We start from the raw sequence: 15,445 nt of genomic DNA, 5'->3' as shown, positions 1-15,445 counted from the left end.
AACCTCTCCTCCACTCTATTGTCTTTGCCCCTTTTAAATTCTTTTTTTAAAACCTACTATTCCTTGTGTGGCTTGGTGTCACACTTTCTCTAGTGAAAACCCTTGAGCTGTTTCATTAAATTAAAGGTGCTATGTAAAAGCTAGTCATTTTTGTCATTGAAGCAACACTGTAAAATTGGACTATCTATAATCAATGCACAAAGAAGGAACTGGAGATGTAGTGAAGAATGCAGACTTCCAGATCAAGTTTTTCCTTAATTTTGTCTAAATGCCAGCATGGAAAATGTACAAGACTGCAGGCGACAGTACAGTATGTAAGTACATAGGGAGGAATATGTTGGGAAAAGCCCAAAAAAACTGTAAACAATGTTCACCTTAACTGAACTATCCTAAATGTTACAGAAAAGAAAACTTGTCCATTTTACAAGTTGTCTCAATTATCATTGGAGTCTTTTTTTTTAGGGAGAGGCGATGTTTCAGTCATCCTTTACAGTTAAGACAATGTGTCGATTCAGGCGAACAGTCATTTTTCTCCGTCCTTGTTTCAGTGTTTGCTTTCAGAGACAATGCAGCTCCTTACCAAATTTCCTGTGGCTCTGATTGAGCAGCCAGCTGGAATCAGTCTGTGTGAGAACTGATGTTAGTGGAAGTTGGTCAGAATCCACAATTGTAACAGTAGAGTCCACAATGTCCGGAATGATTTCACTGGGCCTGTTTCACGGAGACAGAAGTCAATACAAACAGACTCAAACAAACATGCAATTAAAAGTGCAAATACTCTGTTGTTTGCAGTTCACAGAATTATACCTTTCTATCACTGTTACTTTTAATAGGTATCTGTTTGGAGAGGTCCATGGAATGTTGATGAGAATAGTGAGGTTTGGAAATCTCTGTCTGAAAGGATGGCAGAGGCATTAACTTCTATTATCTTTTTAAAAAGTATCTGGATAGACACTTGAAGTGCCTTAAACCTACAATACTACAGAGCTAGAAAGTAGGACTAACCTTTACAAGGCACCAATGGCTAATTTAAGTAAGGAGAAAGAGTCAGGAGAAGTTTCACTTATGCCAGTATAGTTTTAATCGTCAACTTAAACCTTATGTAAATGATAGACAGAGTTCCACGTTTAGTCAGGAAATTGGGATGTTAATTTTCATGCAACATATTATTAGTTTAAGGGTGAAAATGAAAACCACTTTTTGGCTGTTCTAAGAGCTGAATGGCCTTATTGCATGCTGGAACACTCTATTTTCTAATCAACCTGTTCAGAGATGATTAGGCTCTCAGGGTTGGAATTTCCTTTCTATTCCACTCCTTTTAGACTGTCATTAAAACCTGCCTGTTTCATAGAGTCATGGAGTCAAAAAGGACAGAAACAGACCCTTCGGTCCAGTTAGCACACAATGATCATATTCTCAAACTAAAGTAGTCCTACATGCCTACATTTGGCCCTCTAAACCTTTTCTATTTATGTACTTATCCAAATAACTTTTAAATGTTAACAGTACCTGCATCCACCCCTTCTTGAGAAACTCATTCCACGCATGAACCACACTGACGATTAAAGGCAAGCATACCAAACGCCTTCTTTACAATCCTGTCTACCTGTGACTCTACTTTCAAGGAACTATGAACCTACATTCCAGGGTCTCTTTGTCCAGCAACACTCCCCAGGACCTTACCATTAAGTGTATAAGTCCTGCCCTGATTTGCCTTTCCAAAATGCAGCACCTCACATTTATCTAAATTAAACTCTATATGCCACTCCTTGGCCCATTAGCCCGTTGTACTCTGAGGTAACCTTCTTCGCTGTCCACTACACCACCAATTTTGGTAGCATCTGCACACTTCCTGACCACACCTCCTATGTTCATATCCAAATCATTTATATAAATGAGGAAAGGCAGCAGACACAGCACCGATCATCGTGACACATCACTGGTCCCAGGCCTCCAGTCTGAAAAGCAACCCTCTACCTTTAAGCCAGTTCTGTATCCAAATGGTTAATTCTCCTTCCATTTGATCTGACCTTGCTAACCAGTCTATCATGAGGAACCCGTGTCAAACACCTTATTGAAGTCCATATAGATCATGTCCATCACCCTGCCCTCGTCAATCGTCTTAGAACATAGAAGAATACAGCGCAGTACAGGCCCTTTGGCCCTCGATGTTGCGCCGATCCAAGCCCACCTAACCTATACTAACCCACTATCCTCCATATACCTATCCAATGCCCGCCTAAATGCCCATAAAGAGGGAGAGTCCACCACTGCTAACCTTACAGCCTGTTTTATACTGTATTTCAATGTCCTTCCTACCGAAGTGCATCACCTCACACTGCTCTGCATTAATCCTCATCTGCCATAAACCTGAAAACTACACCAATGTGTCACTGTCCTGTTGGAGTTCCACACTGTCCATCACAAACATTATAATTCTTCCAGGTTTAGTATCTGCATATTTTGAAATTGTCCTACAGTCACACACCACACAGAAATACCGATTCACTCACTATTGTGAGGAAGTGCACTATTCACACACTCCCTGAGGACAGACTTAAATACTGACACCCACCAGACAAAGCAAGTGAAATGCTGACAAGGTCACCCTGGAGCAAGAGAAATACCGACAGACATTCCATGTCTGTATTAGTTTCTGCGTATTAATGAGTTTCTCTAAATCTCTGTATCAGTGTGTGTGTGTATATCTGTGTGTGTCTGCGTGGGACGAGTCTGGCAGTCACTATGGTGCTTACAGTGATGTAATATCCACCTGACACGAGTTCTGAGGAAGGGTCACTCGACCTAAAACGTTAACTTTCATTTCTGTCCACAGATGCTGCCAGACCTGCTGAGCTTTATTTTGCTGTCAGTCTCTGCTCGTCTCCCCCCAGCACTGTACAGCTTGGAGTGGAGGGTAAAAATCATCAGAGATTCAGTTTACGAGGGACAGAGGGAGGGCAGCAGCTCACAGCATCATCAACAAACACACACACACACACACAAACACACAGACAGTCACAGGCACACAGACACACACACACTCAGAGAAATAGACACATAACATGTGCAGAGAGATAGATACACACAGAGGGGCACACAGATATACATATAAACGCACACAAACCTTCACAAAACCATGCTGACTATCCTTGATCACATTATTCCTATCCAGATGTGCATAAATCCTTCTTACAGGAAACATCATAGCTTGGAAAATAGTGTTTTAATTTAAAATAGTTTAGGGTAGTTCGACAGGGTTGTTAACTGAAGATGTGCATGGTTGGTATGGGCTGGTTGGACCACATGGTCTGTTTCCATGGTGCATGACTCTATGACTTCATTTAAAATAGATGCTTCTGAGGAAGGGAGAAGATAATTTAGAATTGTTAATAATAGTTTACCTCAGTGCAAGGAGTTTAGTTCAAAAGTTCCAAAATCATAAAGACTTAGCTAAAACACAGCAAATGTGAAGTGAAACTGAAACAGCCTCAGGTCAGTTATATGATGGATTAAGGAAGATGCTATCAGAGTCTCAAAGATCAGGAACTCACAAATGAGGTAGACCTGGTGTGGGATACAGCAAGGAATTCTCTCTGGTGTTTGAGTACTGTAATGGGATGGTGTTGGGAATAACAGGATTTTGTTTTTATGTGTTTTGAAATCTCAACATGTGTTATATGTAATTAGCTCTGTTCATTCTATTTTATCTTCATTTCTTTTGCATAATAAACTGCTGTTTTATCGTTAAAACCAAATCTGCAGCGTTGTGCACTTATGTTTCACTCCATGCTAAAACCGAAAAAGCAAAGTCCATTCCATCAAGACAGGTTTCAGTTGTGAGATCTGACCTGTCCAATAACATCAGCTGCAATTATAACCCCTGTAATAAAGAAAACAAAGGTCTTGCATTCATGTAGAACCATATTACAATTCAAGATCTCGCATGATCTGTAACGATATAATTATTGTTGAAGCCCAGTGACAATTGTTGCAGCTTCATGAAGCTTTCTAGAACCCCCATTGCTTGGTGCCTAGTCTTATCCGATTATTTCTCCTTGTAAAAGGTGCTATATTAGTGAAACTCCTTTTTTTTGTTTTCATTATTGTTGCTGTTTCTTGCACACTCTTCAAACCATTCTGCAGAGCTGACATTTCTTGGTATGGACACAAACCTGACAAGCTTCAAGTATTTTCAGATTTTCAATTCCTTGTCTACATTGTTATGTTTAATCCTAATTCAAAATGTCATACAAAAATTAATGCTGAAAATCTAATATTAATACCAGGAATGTGTCATGTCAGTCATAGCCTTGTGGCAGACTAATGGTAGACTATTAATTCAGAAACGAAGCTGAAAATGTGTTGCTGGAAAAGCGCAGCAGGTCAGGCAGCATCCAGGGAACAGGAGAATCGACGTTTCGGGCATAAGCCCTTCTTCAGGAACGAAACATCGATTCTCCTGTTCCCTGGATGCTGCCTGACCTGCTGCGCTTTTCCAGCAACACATTTTCAGCTCTGATCTCCAGCATCTGCAGACCTCACTTTCTCCTATTAATTCAGAAACCCAAGTAACATCCTGGGAGAAAAGAAATGAAAGAACTACAGATTTCAGAAATCAGAAACAGTTCTGAGGAAGGGTCTCTGGACCTGAAATATTAACTCTGATTCCTCTCCACAGATGCTGCAATACCTGCTGAGTTTTTCCAGCAATTTCTGTTTTTGTTTCTAATATCCTGGAGACCTAAATTTGAATCAGGCTATGGCAGATAGTGGGATTTAAATTCAGTTAATAAAACCTGGAATTAAGAGTCTAATGCTGGCCATGAAACTGTTGTTGATTGTCAGATTGTTGTTGATCTGGTTCACTAATGTCTTTTAGGGAAGGAAATCTGCCATCCTCACCTATTCTGGTCTCCATGTAACTTCAGATCTATAGTATGTGATTGCTGCTTAACTGCCCTTTGGGCAATTAGGGATGGGCAATAAATGCTGGCCTAGCCAGTGATGTCCTAATCCTGAGAACGAGCGAGTAAAAAATGGCAGAAGGACAAAAGTTGTTTAGTCAGCGTCTGAATCGGTTAAAGAAGTTAATGCTTAAGGTGATTAAACAAAAAATTGCCCTTCACCATTTCAGATTCTGTGGTGAATTCCATTGAATATTTACAATGTGAACATTTTAATTCCAGTTGCAGTGTATTCTTACCCATCAATGAATGTTGATTCTGTTTGTGTGAAGCTTTCTGCTATACTTGATGTGCTTGAAGCAACTGAAGAGGAGAGAGAAAAAAATGGTAAAGGTGGATAATGTTTAGACAAAAGAATAGTCAGATCAATGGAATGCTCAGTTTTACTTATGTCAGCATAATTGTCAACTTAAACCTCACGAGAATGACAGAGAGAAACAGGCTAAAATGTTTAGACAGGAAATTATGGAATTAATCTTCATGCAACATCTAATGTTATTAACTAAGGGTGAAAATTGAAATATCAACATGGAGGTCAATGGAGTTTGATTGAGTGCCTCATCCATTATCATCTGAATAAGATTTAATACAAAATGCAGCTTTCAGTAGCAGATATTTCATTTTTATTCTGTAAATTAAGCAGACCTACATTTTGTGTTATAATTATAATAAAAAGTGAAGGTATCCAGCACACAACAGAACCCACCCAATGCTAGTTAGGAACAATACCTGCTAATCCATTGTAGTTCACGGATATAGTAGGTATTGATTAGAAACATGCCTTGCCAGACTGCAACCTATAGAAGCTTAGAGCCTGTATGCCTCTGACTCTTCACTTTAGGTAATGAAGGGTAAATAGTTCAACCAGGGAAGATGGAGGCCGAGGCAAAATGTCTGGAAACCACAGCAGCTGGTAGAAGTTAAATTCAATTTTAAAAATCCGGAATTGAAAATTAGTCTTAGTAATGGTGACCTTGAAATTATCATTGATTGTAAAAACCCATCTGGTTCACAAATATTCTTGAGGGAAAGGAATCTCCCATCTCTACCTGTTCTCACCTATATGTGACACCAAGCCCATAGCAATGGGGTTGGCTCTTAACTAGCCTCTGAAATGGTCTAACAGGTTGCTCAGTTCATGAACAATTAGGGATGGACACCAAATGTTGGCCTTGCCAGTGATGCCCACATCCCATGAAAGAATAAAAAAAACGTACAATCAAACCTGACGTGGGTGGTGAGCAAGTTGTTGGAGGGGATCCTGAGGGACAGGATGTATATGTGTTTGGAAAGGCAAGGACCTGTTAGGGATAGTCAACATGGCTTTATGTGTGGGAAATCATGTCTTACAAATTTGATTGAGTTTTTTGAAGAAGTAACAAAGAGGATTGATGTGGGCAGAGCAGTAGATGTGATCTATATGGACTTCAGTGAGGCATTCAACAAGGTTCCCATGGGAGACTGGTTAGCAAGGTTAGATCTCATGGAATACAGGGAGAACTAGCCATTTGGATACAGAACTGGCTCAAAGGTAGAAGACAGAGGGTGGTTTTTCAGACTGGAGGCCTGTGACCAATGGAATGTTACAAGGATCGGTGCTGGGTCCACTACTTTTCATCATTTATATAAATGATTGGATGTGAGCATAAGAGGTATAGTTAGTAAGTTTGCTGATGACACCAAAATTGGAGGTGTAGTGACAGTGAAGAAGGTTACCTCAGATTACAACGGGATCGTGATCAGATGGGCCAATGGGCTGAGAAGTGGCAGATGGAGTTTAATTCAGATAAATGTGAGGTGCTGCATTTGGGAAAGCAAATCTTAGCAGGACTTATACATTTAATGGTAAGGTACAAGGGAGTGTTGCTGAACAAAGAGACCTTGGAGAGCAGGTTCATAGTTCCTTGAAAGTGGAGTCGCAGGTAGATAGGATAGTGAAGAAGGCGTTTGGTATGTTTCCTTTATTAGTCAGAGTATTGAGTACAGGAGTTGGGAGGTCATGTTCCGGCTGCACTGTACACTGGTTAGACCACTGTTGGAATATTGCGTGCAATTCTGGTCTCCTTCCTATCAGAAAGATGTTGTGAAACTTGAAAGGGTTCAGAAAAGATTTACAAGGATGTTGCCAGGGTTGGAGGATTTGAGCTATTGGGAGAGGTTGAACAGGCTGGGGCTGTTTTCCCTGGAGCATCGGAGGCTCGGGGTGACCTCATAGAGGTTTATAAAATCATGAGGGGCATGGATAGGATAAACAGACAAAGTCTTTTCCCTGGGGTGGGGAGTCCAGAAGTAGAGGGTTTGGGGTGAGAGGGGAAAGAGACCTAAGGGGCAACTTTTTCACACAGAGGGTAGTACGTGTATGGAATGAGCTGCCAGAGGAAGTGATGAAGGCTGGTACAATTGCAACATTTAAAAGGCATTTGGATGGGTATATGAATAGGAAGGGTTTGGAGGGATTTGGGCCGGATGCTGGCAGGTGGGACTAGATTGGGTTGGGATATCTGGTTGGCATGAACGAATTGGACAGAAGGGTCTGTTTCCGTGCTGTACATCTCTATGACTCTATGATTCATACAGACATCACTATTTTAGACAGTAATAGCAACACCTGAGGGGAATATCAGAGATTTTGGAAAAGGTGTATTTTACTATATACTGAAATACCCAATGCACACAAACCTTTTAATATTTTATACTTGATTTTATAATAATGGCTGTCCCTTACCCAGGCTTTACATTTTGATTACTTGTTTTTTTTTATTAGATTACTTACAGTGTGGAAACTGGCCCTTCGGCCCAACAAGTCCACACCGACCCGCCGAAGCGCAACCCACCCATTCCCCTACATTTACCCCTTTTTACCTAACACTATGGGCAATTTAGCATGGCCAATTCACCTGACCTGCACATCTTTGGACTTTGCTTTATTGGTAACATTATTACAATTTGGTATCTAGTGCCATAATTACATTAGATTAGATTACTTACAGTGTGGAAACTAGCCCTTTGGCCCAACAAGTCCACACCGACCCTCCGAAGACCAACCCACCCAGACCCATTCTCCTAAATTTATCCCTTCACCTAACACTACGGGCAATTTAGCATGGCCAATTCACCTAACCTGCACATCTTTGGACTGTGGGAGGCAACCAGAGCACCCGGAGGAAACCCATGCAGACACGGGGAGAATGTGCAAACTCCACACAGTCAGTTGCCCGAGGCAGGGATTGAACCCGGGTCTCTGGCACTGTGAGGCAACAGTGCTAACCACTGTGCCACCATGCCGCCATATATTTCTTTTTTTTTAGTGTTTGTACAGCATATGATACCATATTTTTCTGTTCTCCTTTCTCTACCGTATTCACTTAGGCTTCTTGATTAGATTAGATTACTTACTTATAATGACCTTTCAATCTTTGTTTCTCTATCTTTCTCTGTCTGTTTACACTATTGATCAGGTTTCAAATGATCAAATAATAAATCATTTTCTTCTAACCTATAGTCTGTCAGGTTCAACAGGTAAGTCAAAACTTCCTGCAGTTTTCAGGAAACAAAAGTCTCCAGAAGGCCTTGGAGCAAGATATTAATCTTCAGGTGAGTTTCAATCCAATTTGAGGTTGCCAAATCTAATTTTTCTGTCATAAAAATGACTCAGAGTTGCCTGCCATTTCAACACACCACCACATTTCCATTTCAACATCTCTGAATGGGCCCACTGTAGTGCTCCAGTGAGACTCAGCATAAGCTGGAAGAACAGTATCTCATCTTCTGCTTAGGGATCCTTCTGGACTCAATATTGAGTTCAAAAATTTTAGAACCTGAACACCTCCTTCCATGTTCGTAACCCCCCTCCACACCCTATGTCCTGTCATGACATGGACCGTTTTCAGTGCAGGATCTCATTTTCACCTACTTATTATCCCCATTATCAGCTTTTCTCCTTCCCTAGTTTACCACCATCCATCCCTTTTTCCACTAACTGTCTTATCTCTCCAGGTTCTGTGTTTACCTGTTTACTTACTCCCACCCCAACCCGGTCATTAGCACATATGCCATCCTTTCCCAGTGACCATCAGTTCTGAAGAAGGATCACTGGACTCGAAACATTAACTCTGCCTTCTCTCCACAAAAGAAAATCAAGATTGTTTTCTCCAGGATTTTTTTTATTCATTCATGGGAAAAGGGTGTCGCTTCCTAGGCTAGCATTTAAGGCCCATCTCTAATTGCCCAGAGAGCAGTTAAGAGTCAACCACATTGCTGCGAGTTTGCAGTCACAGAAAGACCAGAACAGGTAAGGATGGCAGTTTCCTTCCCTAAAGGACATTAGTAAACCAGATAGGTTTTTCCGATAATCAACAATGGATTCACGGTCATCATTAGATTCTTAATTCCAGATTTTTAAAATTTAATTCAAATTCCACCATCTGCTGGGATGGGATTTGAACCCAGGTCCCCAGAACATTACGCCACAGCAGGATTCTCAACACTTACATGTCATTCCGAAAGACTCCAGGCCAATACTGGAGGGCTGGCAACCCTAATGTATAGGCATTAGACTGAACCCAGACTCCCTCGAACAGCCACATCAGTGTAAATCAAAACTGCTTCAACTTTGTAACGCAAATGCACCCTGAAGATTACAGGCTTGAGTGAAGCTATGATGCAGTGCACTGAGGGAAGACTGCTACCAACCGAGCCCACCTTCGCCTCATGGTTAGGTAACGAACGATGGAAGGAGGCTGGTTTGGAGGGTAAATAGTCACATTAACCTGTGAGTCAAGGGGTGCTGGAAAAGCACAGCAGGTCAGGCAGCATCCAAGGAGCAGGAAAATCGACGTTCAGGGCAAAAGTCCTTCATCAGGAACGTCTATGCCTGACCTGCTGTGCTTTTCCAGCACCACTCTAATCTTGACTCTAATCTCCAGCATCTGCAGTATCCACACTAACATAGAAACATAGAACAATACAGCGCGGAACAGGCCCTTTGGCCCTCGATGTTGCGCCGACCTGTGAACTATTCTCAGCTCGTCCCCCTACACTATCCCAAAGTCATCCATGTGCTTATCCAAGGATTATTTAAATCTCCCTAATGTGGCTGAGTTGACTACATTAGCAGGTAGGGCATTCCACGCCCTTACCACTCTCTGCGTAAAGAACTTGCCTCTGATATCTGTCTTAAGTCTATCACCCCTCAATTTGTAGTTATGCCCTCTCGTACAAGCTGTCGTCATCATCCTAGGAAAAAGTCTCTCACTCTCTACCCTATCTAATCCTCTGATCATCTTGTATGTCTCTATCAAATCCCCCCTTAGCCTTCTTCTTTCCTTAGCTTTCTTCTAACCTGTGAGACCTGTCTCTCTGCAGGGTGTCCCTGGCGGGGCCAGCATTTATTGCCCACTCCCAAAACAGAACGGCTTGGCTCAGCCATTTCCGACAGCGGTTCAGAGTCAACCTCCCTTTGCTGTGGGTCTGAAGTCATATGTGGGTCAGACTAGGTAAGGACAGCAGATTTCCTTCCCTAAAGGAGATGAGTGAACCAGACAAACCATGATATTTTGTGGCACCTTTGCTGACCTTAGACAGAATCATAGAATGCTTAAAATATGCAAGCAGACCATCAGCCCATTGAGTCCACTCAGAGGAGATCCCTTGAAGATTTCATTAATCGAATTTAAATTCTGCAATCATGGCCCGGAGGCTCTGGATTACCCAGTCTGGGGGGGAAGGGGGCATCAATCACAGTTACCTCTGTTCCCCTGAAGAAGGAGCAGCGGTCCGAAAGCTAGTGCTTCCAAATAAACCTGTTGGACTGTAACCTGGTGTTGTGTGATTTGTCCACCCCCAGCCCAGATGTCCCAGAAGGGCGGAGCTAGTTCGGAGGGGCTGAGTGGCCTCCCCTGTGTGTTCGGGCAGTGGGGGAGGATGAATGAAGTCGAATTGTTTCCTCTTGTTTTCTTTGTCTGACGGTGGTTACCTGATTTGTCCGCGTCCTGGGCTGAACTCTCCAGGTCCTGGCTGTCGCCGCTTCCCGTCTGGCTCACACTGGACTCGCTCATCGCGGGACAGGCTGATTATGGCACCGGCTCCACGGGGAGTACAAACCATTCAGCCTGCTGCCCCCCGCCGCTGTTCTCCCTTTTATTCCGCTTCGTGTCGGATTTTGTACCGACCCTGATCCAGAGCACCGCCACAGAGGGTTCGCTCGCCCGTTGTTGTGACCCGTTGCCATAGTGACCGGGCCGCTCGCCCATTGGCTCGCCACGCCCCCCTCACTCTGATACACTCGCCGAATGTTGCCGGTCCGGCCACGTGAGGGAGATGGGGTGCGGCCTCAACCGGCCCCGCCTCCTTGGCTGGCCGTTCGGCCCAGGGCTGCTGGGTCTTCTCATCGCCCAGCATTGAGTGGGATTACCACCCATGGTGGCAATTCGGCCCGTCGTCTCTGTGCATAAGCAATTTGGCAATCCCTTTCCTCCACCCTCTGGTTCCTCCCCCCACCCAGACTCTGGCTCTTTCCCTCCAATCCCGCAGATGTTTTTTCACCTTATCCAATTCCCTTCATTTTCCTGATCCACCACACTGGCAGAGAATTCCAGATCTTAACTGCTCATCATGTAAAAAGGAGTAGGCCATTCAGCCCCTCATTCTGGATTAGTGGTGCTGGAAAAGCACAGCAGTGGGCGGCACGGTGGCACAGTGGTTAGCACTGTTGCCTCACAGCGCCAGAGACCTGGGTTCAATTCCCGCCTCAGGCGACTGACTGTGTGGAGTTTGCACGTTCTCCCCGTGCCTGCGTGGGTTTCCTCCGGGTGTTCCGGTTTCCTCCACAGTCCAAAGATGTGCAGGTCAGTTGAATTGGCCATGCTAAATTGCCCATAGTGTTAGGTATAGGGGTAAAAGTAGGGGTATGGGTGGGTTGCGCTTCGGCAGGTTGGTGTGGACTTGTTGCGCCGAAGAGCCTGTTTCCATACTATAATGTAATGTAATGTAAGTTCAGGCAGCATCCGAGGAGCTGTAAAATCGACGTTTCGGTGCAAAAGCCCTTCATCAGGAATACAGACAGAGTGCCTGAAGGGTGGAGAGATAAATGACAGCCCCTCAGTCCCTCCGGCCTGTTCTGCTGTTGTGGTTCTGTTCGCCGAGCTGGAAATTTTTGTTGCAAACGTTTCGTCCCCTGTCTAGGTGACATCCTCAGTGCTTGGGAGCCTCCTGTGAAGCGCTTCTGTGGTGTTTCCTCCGGCATTTATAGTGGCCTGTCCCTGCCACTTCCGGTTGTCAGTTTCAGCTGTCCACTGTAGTGGCCGGTATATTGGGTCCAGGTCAATGTGTTTGTTGATGGAGTTGTGGATGAGTGACATTCTTCTAGGAATTCCCTGGCTGTTCTTTGTTTGGCTTGCCCTATAATGGTAGTGTTGTCCCAGTCGAATTCATGTTGCTTGTTGTCTGCGTGTGTGGCTACTAGGGATAGCTGGTCGTGTCGTTTCGTGGCTAGTTGATGTTCGTGGATGCGGATCGTTAGCTGTCTTCCTGTTTGTCCTATATAGTGTTTTGTGCAGTCCTTGCATGGGATTTTGTATGCTACATTAGTTTTGCTCATGCTGGGTATCGGGTCCTTCATTCTGATGAGTTGTTGTCTGAGGGTGGCTGTTGGTTTTTGTGCTGTTATAAGTCCTAGTGGTCGCAGTAGTCTGGCTGTCAGTTCTGAAATGTTCCTGATGTCTGGTAGTGTGGCTAGTCCTTTGGGTTGCGGCATGTCCTCATTCCGTTGTCTTTCCCTTAGGCATCTGTTGATGAAATTGCGCGGGTATCCGTTTTTGGCGAATTCCTTGTACAGGTGTTCCTCTTCCTCTTTTTGCAGTTCTGGTGTGCTGCAGTGTGTTGTGGCCCTTTTGAATAGTGTCTTGATGCAACTTCTTTTGTGTGTGTTGGGGTGGTTGCTTTCATAGTTCAGGACTTGGTCTGTGTGTGTGGCTTCCCTGTATACTTTTGTGGTGAATTCTCCGTTCGGTGTTCTCTGTACCATCACGTCTAGGAATGGGAGTTGGTTGTCCTTTTCTTCTTCTCTCGTGAATCGGATTCCTGTTAGTGTGGCGTTGATGATCCAACGAGCACCCGAGCTACAAATCTTCACCCAAACTTTGGCCTGTTCTGCTATTCACAGAGATCATGGCTGATCTGTGGCCTAACTCCATTTATCTGCCTTTAGCCCGTACCCCTCAATACAGTAGAAAGCTTTCATTCCTCATCTACAAGGAGGATGTTGAATTGCCTGAATATTATTAAAACATGGTCAGGACAGGTAAATAAGATGATCAATAATGGACATGTTCCCTACTTGTTCAAGGATGAGAATATAAGAGCAGGGACGTTATTGCTACAACGGTACTCTGTACTGGTCAAGTCTCAGCTGGTGCCATGTGGACAGTTGCAGTCACCATGTGGATGGAAGAATAATCTATCAGCAAGTCTGCAGCTCAGAAACAGGCCTTTCAGCCCAAAAGGGGTATGCTGGGGTCTTTGCTCCACACAAACTTCCTATCACCTTTTGCAGAGGAGAATCAATCAGGCTGAGTAACTAAACCCATAAATTGTGTCTACCCTGGGTCTACAGCTATAATTTGATAAGGCCCACGAACAGACTCCCAAGTATCTAAAACAAAAACAGAAATTGCTGGAAAAACTCAGCAAGTCTGCCAGCGTCTATGGACAGAATGTTTTGGATTCACCAGCCCTTCAGAAGTAACTATGCTGCCTCACCTACTTCCAGTCATCACTCATCCTTTTCTATTAATGCGTATTTTTGCTTATTTTCTTGTCACTCGTCTTTTGCATCTCCTTCTTGAATTGAACTGAATTTATTGTCACGTGTACTGGGGGTACAGTAAAACTAAATGAGCCATAGTGTGATCAGAACATTCAGGACTCAGATCCAACTCGAGAAACTTGATTACAAGACATCAGCTTGTAATTCTGAGCAACAATTCTGAGCAAGTGCTGAATTGCATAAGATGCCATTTTCTGGTGGCAATGTTGTCAAATCCGAGGCCCACGTGCCTCCTCATGCAAGCAGAAAAATTGCTGCAGTTCTTTTTGAAAGGAAAATAGGTGAGAACTTGGGGTTTTGGCTTAAATTTACTTATTCAACTGCCTTCAAGAATAAAGAATCCTGTCATTTGCATTTTGTAAATTGGTTGCTATTTTTCCTAAGTCATACTTCCTGCCCAATTGAAGACAATTTAAAATCAAACAAATAACTTTAAGACAGGCCGCAAAGTTGTCAACAAATCAAAAGGGGTCAGTTATGATCAAGACTAAAGCTATGTAACTGAGAATGCAGTGAGACATGCATTTTCCCACCATTTATACTGGCAGAAGATAGTGATTAAAAGTTTTGATCATTTTATTGAAAGGTGGAGCAAGCCAGAAGGGCCAAATGGTCTAATCCTGTTCCTATTTCATACATAATCTTCTCCAGAGAAGCTGGGAATAAATCCTGCTCATCCTTGGTTTACAGCTCATTGTTTAAACTGGCCTAAACTTGCTGAGAAGTGTATCACCTTGATATTTGGATGCTCAACGTCTCCATTTTGCGTTAAAATGTTGCATTTCAGATCTTTCTGGTGTCTGTTCTACATCTCAACCTAACACTCTAGTTTACAGATGCATCAACTCATACACCTCTTCCCAATGTTTATCTTCCCTGAGAAGACCTTCAGAACATGTTATTACATTAAAAGTGCCTGCTGTTGTGATGGAATATGAACGTATTGACATTGAGAAGAGGTGAGTGAACTGTAAGTCCAGAAGATATTAGGTCTCACAGGTGGGTTTTAAGGAGCGTCTTAAAGAAAGGAAGAGTGATAGTGAGTTTGAGGCGGGTGGGGAGCAGAAATTCTAGAGTTGAGAGTGTGGTGCTGGAAAAGCACAGCTAGTCAGGCCAAATTGGGCCCTTGAAGACAGAAACAGAGGAATATATTACGGGGAACAAAGAAATGGCAGAAGAATTGAATTGGTACTTCAGATCTGTGTTCACTGGGGAAGACACAAGCAATCTCCCTGAGGTAACAGTGGCTGAAGGACCTGAACTTAAGGGAATTTATATTTGCCAGGAATTGGTGTTGGAGAGACTGTTAGGTCTGAAGGTTGATAAGTCCCCAGGGCCTGATGGTCTACATCCCAGGGTACTGAAGGAAGTGGCTCGAGAAATCGTGGATGCGTTGGTGATTACTTTCCAGAGTTCGATAGATTCGGGGTCAGTTCCTGAGGATTGGAGGGTGGCTAATGTTATACCACATTTTTAAGAAAGGTGGGCGAGAGAAAGCAGGAAATTATAGACCAATTAGTCTGACCTCAGTGGTGGGAAAGATGCTGGAATCTATTATAAAGGATGAAATTACGACACAACTGGATAGTAGTAACAGGATAGGTCAGAGTCAGCATGGATTTATGAAGGGAAAATCATGCTTGACTAATCTTCT

General features: G+C 43.4%; 1 protein-coding gene across 1 annotated transcript in view; it reads right to left on the bottom strand.

Moving 5' to 3' along the window:
• Nucleotides 1-11,250, bottom strand: part of LOC122556201 (glutamate-rich protein 6-like) — a 67,882-nt gene extending 56,632 nt beyond the window's left edge. Inside the window, exons 1-3 of the mRNA XM_043702749.1 lie at nucleotides 10,942-11,250; nucleotides 5,207-5,270; nucleotides 581-711 (exon numbers count right to left, since the gene is read on the bottom strand). Coding sequence (XP_043558684.1) covers nucleotides 581-711; nucleotides 5,207-5,270; nucleotides 10,942-11,023 — 277 coding nt within the window. The 5' untranslated portion in view covers nucleotides 11,024-11,250. The remainder of the gene's footprint in view (nucleotides 1-580; nucleotides 712-5,206; nucleotides 5,271-10,941) is intronic.
• Nucleotides 11,251-15,445: the final 4,195 nt, after the last annotated feature.

The sequence above is a fragment of the Chiloscyllium plagiosum genome, chromosome 13 (assembly GCF_004010195.1).
Source record: "Chiloscyllium plagiosum isolate BGI_BamShark_2017 chromosome 13, ASM401019v2, whole genome shotgun sequence".
In the NCBI taxonomy this organism is placed as follows: domain Eukaryota; kingdom Metazoa; phylum Chordata; class Chondrichthyes; order Orectolobiformes; family Hemiscylliidae; genus Chiloscyllium; species Chiloscyllium plagiosum.
This window is presented reverse-complemented; position numbering and strand designations above follow the sequence as displayed.